Genomic DNA, 12,413 nt, shown 5'->3' with positions numbered 1-12,413 from the left:
TGGTAGCTTCCCTGCTCTGTGCTGAGCAGCGGAGCAGCTGGAGCAGCTGAGGAGCTGAGCTGCGGGCACCTGCCCCGGGTCAGCGAGGAGAATGCGTCCAGGTAGAGCTTTACGTGCTGCTGTGCTGAGGTAAGAGCAGGACCAGAGCTCCCCCTTCCTCTCCCTCCCCCCAGAGAGCCAGGCTGACCTGGGAGCTGCCTGCTCCATTCCACAGGTGGCACCTCCCGGCCACGACCACAGCTACCAACAGTGCCTGATTCTAGGTTCCTTCGCAAACTCCCTAACCCGGCTCTAATTTCTACATGCCCTTGTCAGCTACTGCGTAGAATTTTGGAACTTTTAACATGGAAGGGATTCCACCTATCAATTCATGGCTGAGGCAGCTGAGGCCACCGAGGCGAGCTGGAGCCTGAAGTCACAGAGACAGGTGGTAGTTCAGGTCTCCTGACTGCCAGGCTTGGCACTTTGTCCCAATCCCTGCCAGTTATTTCAGTGTTGGTCCCCTTGGAGATATGCAAGTGTATAAACTGTCCCACTATCCTTATTGCATGGGCTGATTAGGTATTTGAAATTTTTGGGTTTTGATAATAAAGCTTCTGTGCTCATTTCTTACTCTTATCTAGTCTTGCTTTTCCCTCACAGCCCTGTGTTTAACCTTTCCCTTGTTCATTTTTGATTTTCCAAACTTTTTCATTCTATTAACCATTTCACAATAAATTAGCTGTCATCTGCGTGTTGCATTTGAAACTTGACATTTAACTGTGGGCTTCATGATGCCCCTGCATTTGTGTCCCCCATGCTTGCAATATACCCCCCCGCCCCGCCCCCCAGCCCCAGCAAGCAGGGCAGAGCTTTGCGAGTAGACACATATGTGAAGTGAAAGAATGAATAAGTGACACTTGATATTGAGGTAATAGTGCAATCGTGAATAGCCAGCTAGCCCATAATAACATTCGACTTTTTGAAAAGATGTATTTGGGATACTGTGAGCTTTTAGTAGGGGAAAGTCCACATCTTAAAGTGCTCATGGTAGAATGTAAAAGAAAGGGCAGCTGAAAATTTTCAAAATGTTAGCATCAGTTACCACTGTCCATAGCCTAGGGAAGGGGAGAGATGCTGAGGTCTGGAGAGGCCTCCTCAGACCCACCCTGGAGCATCCCTTTGCTTGTAGGAGGTTTGTCCCGTGTCACATTCTTCATGGGGTTGGGCAACTTGGTAGAAAACAGAGGTGTCAGGAACATGCTGGGTGAGGAAGAGGCTAGGACGAGGACCCCTTAGTTGGTGGCAGAGCCAGGCTCTGTGTGAGATGCCGCATAGCTTCAGAAGCCCCTCAGATGAGAGGTCAATCCAGAGGCTCCCAGGGCAATGTGAGATAGATCAAGTCCTGAGCAATCCGGTCTGGTGGCTTCCCATGGTGTTTACCCGGCCTGAGGTAGATAGGGTCAGAGCAGAGCCGCTGAGTCTAGGCTGTGAATAGCCTTCCCCCTGCCTTCCTCCCTGCGGCATTGACATCAGAGACTGCAGAGATAAGATTCTGTGCTCTGGAGCAGCCTTTGGGAGAATCAGTGTAGCTGCAGGGAGAGAAAAGACAGTCTAGAGGAGATCCTACCTTGACAAAAGGATTCATAAGAATCCCTTTATGGGGGCGTGGGGGGGGATGGCAGGGGCAATATATGTAACCCTAACAATATTTGTACCCCCATAATATGATAAAACAAAAGGAAAAAAAAAAAAGAATCCCTTTATGTGGCCATCTGCATCTGAGGCCATTTGGTTTCTTAAAAACAAAGTCATTTTTAAAATATATTTTCCTAATCATCTTTCATGTAAAAGTTAGGCATACCTGTATCATGGAGAAATGGTATTCCAAAAATATATAATATAATTTACTATATAATTATATTCTCAAAGTAAGATCCCCTGCAATGGTCTAGTTTGTAAAATGAAGAGGACAGGATTAAGTGAAAGCAATGTTTTTTTTTACTTAAATAGCTTAATCTCGATGGCTTTCAAAAAAATGTATGGGCATTTTATTTTGCTTTGGAGTCTTATGCATTTTATTTTTTCATTTTTTTAGTCATCAGTCTAATACTAAAAATTGCAATGTTGATGTTGTTCTAGATGAAAAGTTGTTTTGAGTTACTCATTGCTCAGTGAGGTGTTTGGAAGTTGTATAATTTCCCACTGGATATGGACTGAAATTATTGAGGTTGAGCTAGGAATTTGAGTCCTGAGTGTCCAGTTTTACTTTAACCACTGAATCAAATTGCAGGAAGAGTGGGGCACATTCAAAAGAGTCCCTTGGCAATATGCTTTCAGGTCATAGATACCTCCCTGATCCTGGCATGTTATATAGTTGGGCATCAGTATATTGAATCAAAATATTGACTAGCACACCACACCACTACCCGCTGTTCAGAAATGATTCCAGCCCACAAACATCTCACTCTGGGCAGGCCACCTTTTCTATCCTTTCTGAGTCTTTTCATTATCATTATGAAACTCCTCGGAGAAAATTCCATTTACATTTTTACACTTAGTTTAGAGGATATATTTCCCTCTGTAAATTCTGCAGTTCTGTGTTCACTAGTGAATTCCTGCAAATAATTTCTATATTCAGACTTCAGGGAATTTGAATTAAGATACTTTCATGATAACTCATTCTCAGAAATTCCCTTTTACTACCATCCTGGGGAATACCAACCCCCTTTAAGGAGAGACTCAAAACTCACTGACTTGAATTAATAGACTTTGTGGCTTTTTTGCAGTTTGGGATGGGATTATTTGATTTCCTTAGGATTTTAAAAATAATTTTATAATTAAAAAAATAAGCAACCAATACTTTCTTTGAACAAATGTTTTGGGATTCTACAACTATTGATTTGATAAATTTAAGTGCTCACAGAAAAACTAGGAGCCAGACATGGCCTAGATGAATGATTTGAGATTTGTCTTCTTAGATTTACTAATATGAGTAGTGATTCAGAAATGGAGTTCCAGAATTTACCACTGATTTGCAAGAAACCCTAAAATGATTGCTGGCAGGGCGTAGTTAGATGATGCAGTCATCAAAAAAGTCCACACTGAATGCAGGAACAGCAGAGCAGAGCTGAAGAAACCACTCATTCACACCCTGGAAAACATGTTCCTTCTCTAGAACCTTCTATCTGGCCCCCAAAACCTCAGCGTGCCCCATTACTGCAGCCATGCCCCTAGAGATGGCTGCTAATATGGTAATTTGCACACTAAAACCATCACCAATTATCCCTATTCATTCATCTTACTAAATATTATCACAGCCTATACCCTCAAATATGCATGAATTAAAATGGGTGCATTTTCCCCCAAACACATTAATAGACTATGTAAAGTACCTAATATTTGATTGTGACCCCAGCAGTGTCCTTCTTAGAAATGATCTGATCTGTATGTTTTTACAGTAATCATGTCCTCTTCCTGCTGCTCTGCTTTTGAAATTGCTGCCATTTGCACATTCAGCTCAATTAGTCTAAGGGTCTCTTCTCAGGGATGGCCCTTAATGGCCCTTCGGATGGTAACTCCATCCTTTTCCTGCTCTGCTTATCAGCGACTGCATTTGCAGACTCCAGCCTGGCATTGCCCTGAGAACTTACACAAGGAGAAAGCATTTCATCTCATTGAACCTTCAGTTTCCTTATCCATAAAATGAAGGCACTGGAATAGATTATTTCTGAGGTTCCTCCTGTCTCCGAAAGGGAGGCTGTGCTTCCACGACATATTGCTCACTCTGACGGCAAAAGGGACTCTCTAGATATCTTGTCCGTGCTCTGGCATGATAGCAACACAGTGTCACAGTAACTTTGGCTGCCAACTATCCCTTCTCCAATTCACCTTTTAAACTAATTCAATCCAATTCTGTATTGTTTTAGATGTTAAGTCACTGAAGGGCTTTAGATTTTTAGAATTTAAAGACTTTCTCACTGTTTTGCTTCTCTGAGTGGATCCTTTCCACTCATAAATCTGTTAGAACAATATTGATACAGATGCTCTAGCGTTTTCATCTTGACCTACCTGCCATGACCTTAAAAATAATGTAGTTTTTAAAAAACCTGTACTTTCTATGTCTTTCATTTCAATAGACAATGCAATGTTTATGCTAAAACATTTTCTGTACTTTCTCACTACATCATGATCTCTTTAGATTTTTTTTTTTTTTTAATGGCAGAGTCTTTCTCTGTGCCTGGGCTAGAGTGCTACAGTGTCATCATGGCTCACTGCAGCCTCAGACTCCTGGGCTCAAGCGATCCTCCTTCCTCAGCCTCCCAAGTAGCTGGGACTACAGGTGTGCACCACCACCCCCAGCTAGTTTAGGTTTTCTTTTTTACCCAACACAGTAAATTATTTTGTTTCTTCCTTGGCCCTTCTCTTGACACTTAAAATGCAGTCTTGTTCCCTTCCTATACTTATATTTCTCACCTGTCTCTTATAGTGCTCTAAACTCTAAAATTCTTGTGTCAAAGGATGGGGCCAGGTTTACATTCAGGGATTCTGTTTATTTTCCTTACCTTCAACATTGTTTCATGCTTTAGGGTAACTAGCTAGGTCGGTGTATACATGACTTACCTGAAATGAAGAACAGTGCCCGGCTTATACTAGGCATTCATAAAATATATGTTACATGAGTGAATTTATCTTATAATCCCATGAGTACTCATGAACTAAGAAGTGTTAAGATACTTAAAAGCAAGAAAGTCATTGGCGTAGGCAAAGAATTTATGAAAAAGACCCCAAAAGCAATCACAGCAATAACAAAAATAAATAAATGGGACCTGATCCTATTTATTACAAAGCTTCTGCAAAGCCAAGGAAACTATCACTAGAGCAAATAGACGACCTACAGAGTGGGAGAAAATATTTGCATGCTCCACATCCAATAAGGGCTGATAACTAGAATCTATATAGAACTTAGTAAAATCAACAAGAAAAAAACAAACAACTCCGTTAAAAAGTGGGCAAAGGACAGGAACAGAAACTTTTCACAAGAACACACACTAATGGCCAGCAAACAAAAAATTGCTCAACATCTCTAATTATCAGGGAAATGCAAATCAAAACCATAATAAGATACCACTTAACTCCAGTGAGATTGGCTTTTATCAAAAATTCCCAAAACAACAAACGTTGGTGTGGATGTGGAGAGATAGGAACACTCCTACACTGCTGGTGGGACTGCAAATTAGCACAACCTCTATGGAAAGTAGTATGGAGGTATCTCAAAGAACTAAAAGTAGAACTACCATTTGATCCAGTAATCCCACTACTAGGTAGTTACCCAAAGGAAAAAAGACATTCTATAATAAAGACATCTGTACTCAAATATTTATAGCAGCATAATTCACAATTGCAAAGATGTAGAAATAACCCAAGTGCCCATCAATACATGAATGGATTAATAAAATGTGGTATATGTATACTGTGAAGTTACTACTCAGCCATAAAAACCAATGGCAAATTAATACTTCTTATATTATCCTGGATGGAGCTGGAGCCCATTCTTTGGAGTGAAATATCACAAGAATGGAAAAATAAGCACCATGTGTACTCACCACTAAATTGGTACTAATTGGTCAACACTTCTGTGCACATATGGAAGTAACATTCATCATATGTAGGGCAGATGGGAGGGGGAGGAGGGGATGGGTAAATTCACACCTAATGGGTGCGGTGCACACTGTCTGGGGGATGGGCACGCTTATAACTCTGACTTGGGCAGTGCAAAGGCAATGTATATAACCAAAGTGTTTGTAATATTCTGAAATTAAAAAAAAAATAAAGTAAGAAAGGCCAGACAGCTCTAGGGCTTTAGACCAGATTTTACCACCAGGCCTTGTTATAGTATAATAGGGGAGAGCCTTCTGTCAATGCCTGTGTGGAGTGTTGGTGGAGGGTGTAAAAGAGAGCCAAGCCGAATTCGTCACAGAATTTATTAAGGGATAGATACAAAGTTACATACTGATTTCTTAAAATAGAAACCCTGATTTCTTAACAACTGAAATCAATAGCTTCCTAAACTAGAAGGCCTAGACAAGCTCACTACATTGTAGTTTGAAAATCTACCGTGGGGCTATACATGTTCTACATACTTAATGAATAATTGCTAGGCCGGGCATGGTGGCTCACGCCTGTAATCCTGGCACTCTGGGAGGCCAAGGTGGGTGGATTGCTCAAGGTCGGGAGTTCGAAACCAGCCTGAGCAAGAGTGAGACCTCATCTCTACTATAGATGGAAACAAATTAATTGGCCAACTAAAAAATATATGGAAAAAAATTGGCCGGGCATGGTGGTGCATGCCTGTAGTCCCGGCTGCTCGGGAGGCTGAGGCAGGGGGATCGCTTGAGCCCAGGAGTTTGAGGTTGCTGTGAGATAGGGTGATGCCACGGCACTCTAGCCTGGGCAACAGAGTGAGACTCTGTCTCAAAGAAAAAAATAATTAATTAATTAATTAATAATTGCTGAGTGGAAGGATGGAATGAATGTCTAACAGGAGGATGAAGGCATAGAACCTGAGTGGACAACACAGGAGAGGAGAAAAGACCTGAGAATTGGAGTCTTGACTACTCCTCTACCTAGCTGTGTGATCTGAGATCACATGGCTTAACTTCTTTGAGTTTCTGTTTTCTGTTCTGTAAAATGGGAGTAGACATCCCTATGCCATCAGCCTGCGATGAGGAACATTATAAGAAACATAAAACTGTGCTTCCTTCATCCCCCACGTGTCCTCTTCTTCAAGCCTGGGTGAAGATTTTGCCATCAGACCTCAGTTCTGCTGCCCTATGAAAACTGGTTTGTTTGTCTCATGTTGATAGAGTGAACTGTATACAACTGATGATACTTCCCTCTTTGCATGAGCGTCCAGAGAACTTGGAGCTCGATTCTCAGCCCACTTCTAGCAAAGCATGCAGGATCTTAAGCATGGTCTTAAGTATTAAAGTTCTTCCCTGCTATCATCTTATGTTGCTGACACTCTTCTTCTCACCAATTATATCAATTAATTGATTTAACTCTTAGGTTTGGATACAGCGTTGTAACTTAGCTCAAATTATTTTTGCAAAAAGGCATTGTGAAAAAAGAGAAAGAAAGGGAGAAAGAGAAGAAGACAAGAAATTCAGATAGCCAGTGCCTCTTAGGGTTATTGTGATGTATAATTGAGATTGTGTTTTTTTAACACAATTAAGCCCTCCACCGTTTCTGTCATCCTTCAGAAAACCCCATGGACCAATCAATATCTTCTTGGATACATAAGGCAAATAATAATAAAATAAAATTTTTATTGATAACCAAATGTATTTTTAAATGAATCGAAATACAATAACATACATCTTTCTGTGATTTTCAAATCCGATGAAGAAAGTCACAAGGAAATATCTTACAAGGGTAGGTTGGGTTTTTTCAACCAAAGATTCTCAGAGTCATTTTTATTTGTTTGCTCTTATTTACATGTAAGAGCATGTAAATGTGTCATGCTAATATTGACAAACAACTGCTTGAGGAAACAAAAAAATTGAAAACACTGATACATGTGTTTGGCAAGATAGTAGGTTGGTGGATAATGAATATGGATTTGCAAAATTGAGTGCAATGCATTTTGGCCTATAGGTTTCAGTGTTAAAACTGTTTCCTTTTTCGTGTGACTGTTGGTTGCCATTAAGAATAAGTACAGTACTATAGAATGATATAAAAATATACAAAGGAAAATCGATTTAAAACAATAGCCTGTCACAAATTTAAGATATTTTCAAAAATCGACAGCTTCACTGATATGTCCAAAATATAGTTATACTTAGAAATTCCCCATCCCCCATGCTCCCAGTGCACTTATCCCCTCCCTGCTGGGAAATCCAGCAACCTTCCTCCAAGCTCCTCTTGGAAACATGCTGGCGTGGATTAGCATGGGGCGTGGCGAGTATGATCCATTTTCTGTTTCATTTTCCTTCTACCCACTAGAGGGCAGCAATAATGCATAGGGAAAGGGAAATTACTCAAGCACTAGCCCTGTTTTTCAGCCTTTCTGCTAAGAAAACACCTAGAAAATGCCTCAGATTCCCATATATGAATTATAAGAGAGACAGCTTCCCTTTGTCCACACCTAAATATATAGGGAACTTTGATTAACTTTCTTTGAAGTTATAAAATGTATCTGTTGGCTTGATCAAATGTATTGATTTTAAATATGAACATGAAGATATCTCCAAAAAAGACACTTATGTAAAAGTTAAATGTTTTAGCTGTATATTGCTGTGTAACAAACTACTCTAAAATTCAGTGATTTAAAGCAGCAATCACTTCATCATCTCTCTCTGTTCCATTGGTTGACTGGGCAATTCTGCTCCCTGTGATGTTGGCTGCTACTGTGGTTATCTGGGAGCTCAAATGGGCCAGCAGGTCCAAAGTGGCCCACCTGGGGGGCTGGCAGTTGCTGCTGTCAGCTGGGAGCTCAGTGGGGATTGTTACCCACAGCGCCTGGTTCCCCTTCATTGGGTTCTTTATGTGGCTTGCATGTCTCACCGCATGGCAGTTGGGTGCCAAGAGACTATCCCAAGAGTGAGCATTCCAAGAAGAAGGAAGCAGAAGTTCCCAGAACTTTAATCACTTCTACCACCTGCTAATTTTCAAAGCAGTCACAAAATCAGCTCATGTTCAAGGGGAGGGAAATAGGTCTACCTCTTGGTGTAAGGAGAGCTTACACCAAGGAGAGCTTACACCAAGGAGAGCTTACACCAAGAGGTAGATGGGGCTGGGAGACGGGGCTGGTAGACAGGGCTGTGTGTGGGGCTGGGAGAAATTGCTGAGGGCCTTCTTCGGAGACCACCACGTGGAGGGTTGAGAAAAAACTTATTCTGACTTACATTTTGGAAAGATAGTTATAAATTGGGGGAGGATGCAGAAGAATATTTCTTCATTTAATAAGTGGGAATTGCTTGTTAACTGAGTACTTTGAGAATTAAGATGCACAAAAGACATCCCTTATGTTCTTTTCCTCCCCAGATCTGTTACCTAAAGCAGTAAAAGATGGCCAGAGGATCGGTGTCTGATGAGGAAATGATGGAGCTCAGAGAGGCTTTTGCCAAAGTTGGTGAGTAGACCCAGTACCTCAAGTTGCACTGTCCTCTTCTTCACTGAATAGCTCCAGGATAGATTTGAAGAAATGGTAACATGAACAAAATAGCAGAGGTGACAGGAGACCTGTGATATTGGTTAGAGGAGTGGGAAAACTTATTTTTGATAGATATGCTGCAAGAAAACTGAGCCCAGGAGTTTGAGGCTGCAGTGAGCTATGACTGTGCCACTGAACACCAACCTGGGCAACACAGCAAGACCCCATCTCCAAAAAAAAGAAAGAAAGAAACTACTTCTTTCTCTATCAGAACATGGAATATGGACTCTTTCTCACCTGTAGCATTTTCTTTTATATGTCATCTACTTTCTTTGATTTCCTTTAATACTATTACATATTTTCTCTTACTCTTGATCACTAAGCCTATGGTTTAAGAATTTCTATAAGGCTGGGTGCGGTGGCTCACGCCTGTAATCCTAGGGCTCTGGGAGGCTGAGGCAGGAGTATCACTCGAGGTCTGGAGTTCGAGACCAGCGTGAGCAAGAGCGAGACCCCCGTCTCTACTAAAAACAGAAAGAAATTACCTAGACAACTAGAAATATATAGGAAAAATTAGCCGGGCATGGTGGCGCATGCCTGTAGTCCCAGCTACTCGGGAGGCTGAGGCAGGAGGATCGCTCGAGCCCAGGAGTTTGAGGTTGCTGTGAGCTAGGCTGACACCACGGCACTCTAGCCTGGGCAACAGAGCAAGACTCTGTCTCAAAAAAAAAAAGAATTTCTATAAGAGTTCCTTATGGAAACAGAGGTTTCTTATAAAACTTTTGTTCTGAAATTATCATGACTGTTTTACTGTGGATGTTGGGAGTGATGCTGGTGCCGTATCCAATAGCAACAGGCCTCTTTGTGAGATTCCTTTTCATGGGGTCAGGCCTTGACTCCTGAATGATAGCCTCCCCTGTCCCTTTACCTCCCATCTAGTCCTCCCTCGCCTCTCTAAAAGCTGACATCCCCTGAAGCTTCAGTACACTGTTCGCATTACAGATACCGACGGCAACGGATACATCAGCTGCAATGAGCTGAATGACTTGTTCAAGGCCGCTTGCTTGCCTTTGCCTGGGTACAGAGTAAGAGAAATTACAGAAAACCTGATGGCTACAGGTGATCTGGACAAAGATGGAAGGCTCAGCTTTGATGAGTTCATCAAGGTGAGTACCATGCAGAACGCAAGGAGACACATTTGAAACTTGGAACTTTAATTCAGTTTGAAAAAAAACACCCAGAAAGACATTCCCGCCCTCCTTGTGGCAACATCACGTATTCTTTTGTTTGTGATTTTCTTGACGACTGCGTGGGTTACTGAAAGTACATTATATTTTTGCAGATTTTTCATGGCCTAAAAAGCGCAGATGTTGCCAAGTCCTTTAGGAAAGCAATCAATAAGAAGGAAGGGATTTGCGCGATAGGCGGTACTTCAGAGCAGTCCAGTGTTGGCACCCAACACTCCTATTCAGGTAGGCTGTCCCAGCGGGTGTGAGCGGAGGCGGAGAGGGTGTTGGTATGATGCGATTGCTGAGGGTGAGGGGAGAGGGCGACGCGTAGAAAGGATCCATGCATTCTGGTGTCACAGATTCTAAACCTAGGATTCAAACCTGGGCGGTCTAAACAAAGAAGCAAACACGACCTTAGGGACTACCACCTACTTTCCTGGGTGTATGCGGGTCAGGTACGTAATATAGGAGCCATTCTAGATCCAGGTAGGGTCCAATACAAAATGATCTCACCAGCATTCAACAAAATACATTAAAAGTTGCCAAAATTCCTTTGTAAATCTTATTGACAAAATTAGCTACTTGAGCTCCTATCTTCAAACTTCATGATTATTAACACCTGTTGAGTGGTCAAAATAATTGTCTTTTCAGTGATTTGGAAGAAAGTTGTATAATTATTCTGAGGGCTGCCATTCAACAGCCTTAATGGAAACTTCCGATGGCCCAAAGAGTGCAGTAACCCAACATTTCCCAGCCTGAGTTCTTCAAGACATTAGTTGATCTCAAAGAGAAGTTCGTGGCTAAACACCATCGATAGTTGCTAAGACAAAGTTTTGCCTTTTACTTTTAAATACAGGAATTTTCAGAGCCTTTGCCATATCAAATATGTGTCATGAATCTTTAAGACAGTTTGATACGCTATGCAGTGTTTTCCAAACTTTTGTGACTCAGGATTTCTCTGAGGGACACTGTTGTTTTCAGTGACAGATAATTTGGGAAACACAGTGCTAGGCTATAAAGGCATAATGTAAGGTTTTATTAAAACTTCTAAAATCACTTGTGGCAGCTTTACTGTTAGGAAAGAAAAATTATATCACAAATGATCTCATTTTATAGCAAATTCATTATAATTGTATAAAGAAGCTCAGAGATACTGTATTGTCCATGTCATCCAACATTTAAATCAACAGTGCTAACGGCAGAACACTGAGTTTTATAAGCATTAGACCACATTTATATTTAAAGTCTATATATAGATATAGATTATACTTTTAATTTATATATACACATATATGGAAAATATAGATTATGTATACATTTACTTCTAAATGTAATATATCTGCAATATGTATACTATAGTTTTTAAATGTGTTTGCTATATGTTTTATAACTTGGAGTGAACATAGATTTGGTGCCTATTTCCCAAGTGATCTGAGATTGTTAAATGTTAATGAATAGGAGATCATAAGATAATGGACCAGATAAACTCTCATTGTCTTGTCTCTGCTGGGCATGAGAATCTAAGATCCAGATGGATAATTTTGTTTATACCAGATTTTCACTTTGCAAATAAGTCATTTTAATCATTTTCTTGCAGAGGAAGAAAAGTATGCCTTTGTCAACTGGATAAACAAAGCCCTGGAAAATGATCCCGATTGTCGGCATGTCATCCCAATGAATCCAAACACAAATGATCTCTTTAATGCTGTTGGAGATGGCATTGTGCTTTGGTAAATAATACTTCTTTCTTGGCTTACAAAGAATTGCCCATTTTCTGGAAGACCAACAATTAATTATGTTTGTCATAGGCCAACTGCCTTTGGTGCTCAGCTGCACCTAGAATGCTTCTCTGGACTTCCACTTGGCCAGGTCCAATAGAGCAAAATAATTTATAAAGCAATTTTTAATGAGAAATGTGGAACTACTATTGCTTGGGTGGACGGGGGGAATGCCCATTATGGACATAAACACAGAGGTATAGTAATATAAGGCCAAAAGCTCCGGGTGTGTGATCAAAGTATTAGGTACTTAAGTGGCAGAAATTTATAAAG

General features: G+C 40.9%; 1 protein-coding gene across 1 annotated transcript in view; it reads left to right on the top strand.

Moving 5' to 3' along the window:
• LCP1 (lymphocyte cytosolic protein 1) overlaps positions 1–12,413 on the top strand; it is a 58,119-nt gene that overhangs the window by 15,354 nt on the left and 30,352 nt on the right. Inside the window, exons 3-6 of the mRNA XM_012782711.3 lie at positions 9,025–9,112; positions 10,136–10,299; positions 10,476–10,605; positions 11,960–12,092. Of these exons, the coding sequence (XP_012638165.1) occupies positions 9,049–9,112; positions 10,136–10,299; positions 10,476–10,605; positions 11,960–12,092 (491 nt within the window). The 5' untranslated portion in view covers positions 9,025–9,048. The remainder of the gene's footprint in view (positions 1–9,024; positions 9,113–10,135; positions 10,300–10,475; positions 10,606–11,959; positions 12,093–12,413) is intronic.

The sequence above is a fragment of the Microcebus murinus genome, chromosome 13 (assembly GCF_040939455.1).
Source record: "Microcebus murinus isolate Inina chromosome 13, M.murinus_Inina_mat1.0, whole genome shotgun sequence".
NCBI classification, from domain to species: domain Eukaryota; kingdom Metazoa; phylum Chordata; class Mammalia; order Primates; family Cheirogaleidae; genus Microcebus; species Microcebus murinus.
This window is presented reverse-complemented; position numbering and strand designations above follow the sequence as displayed.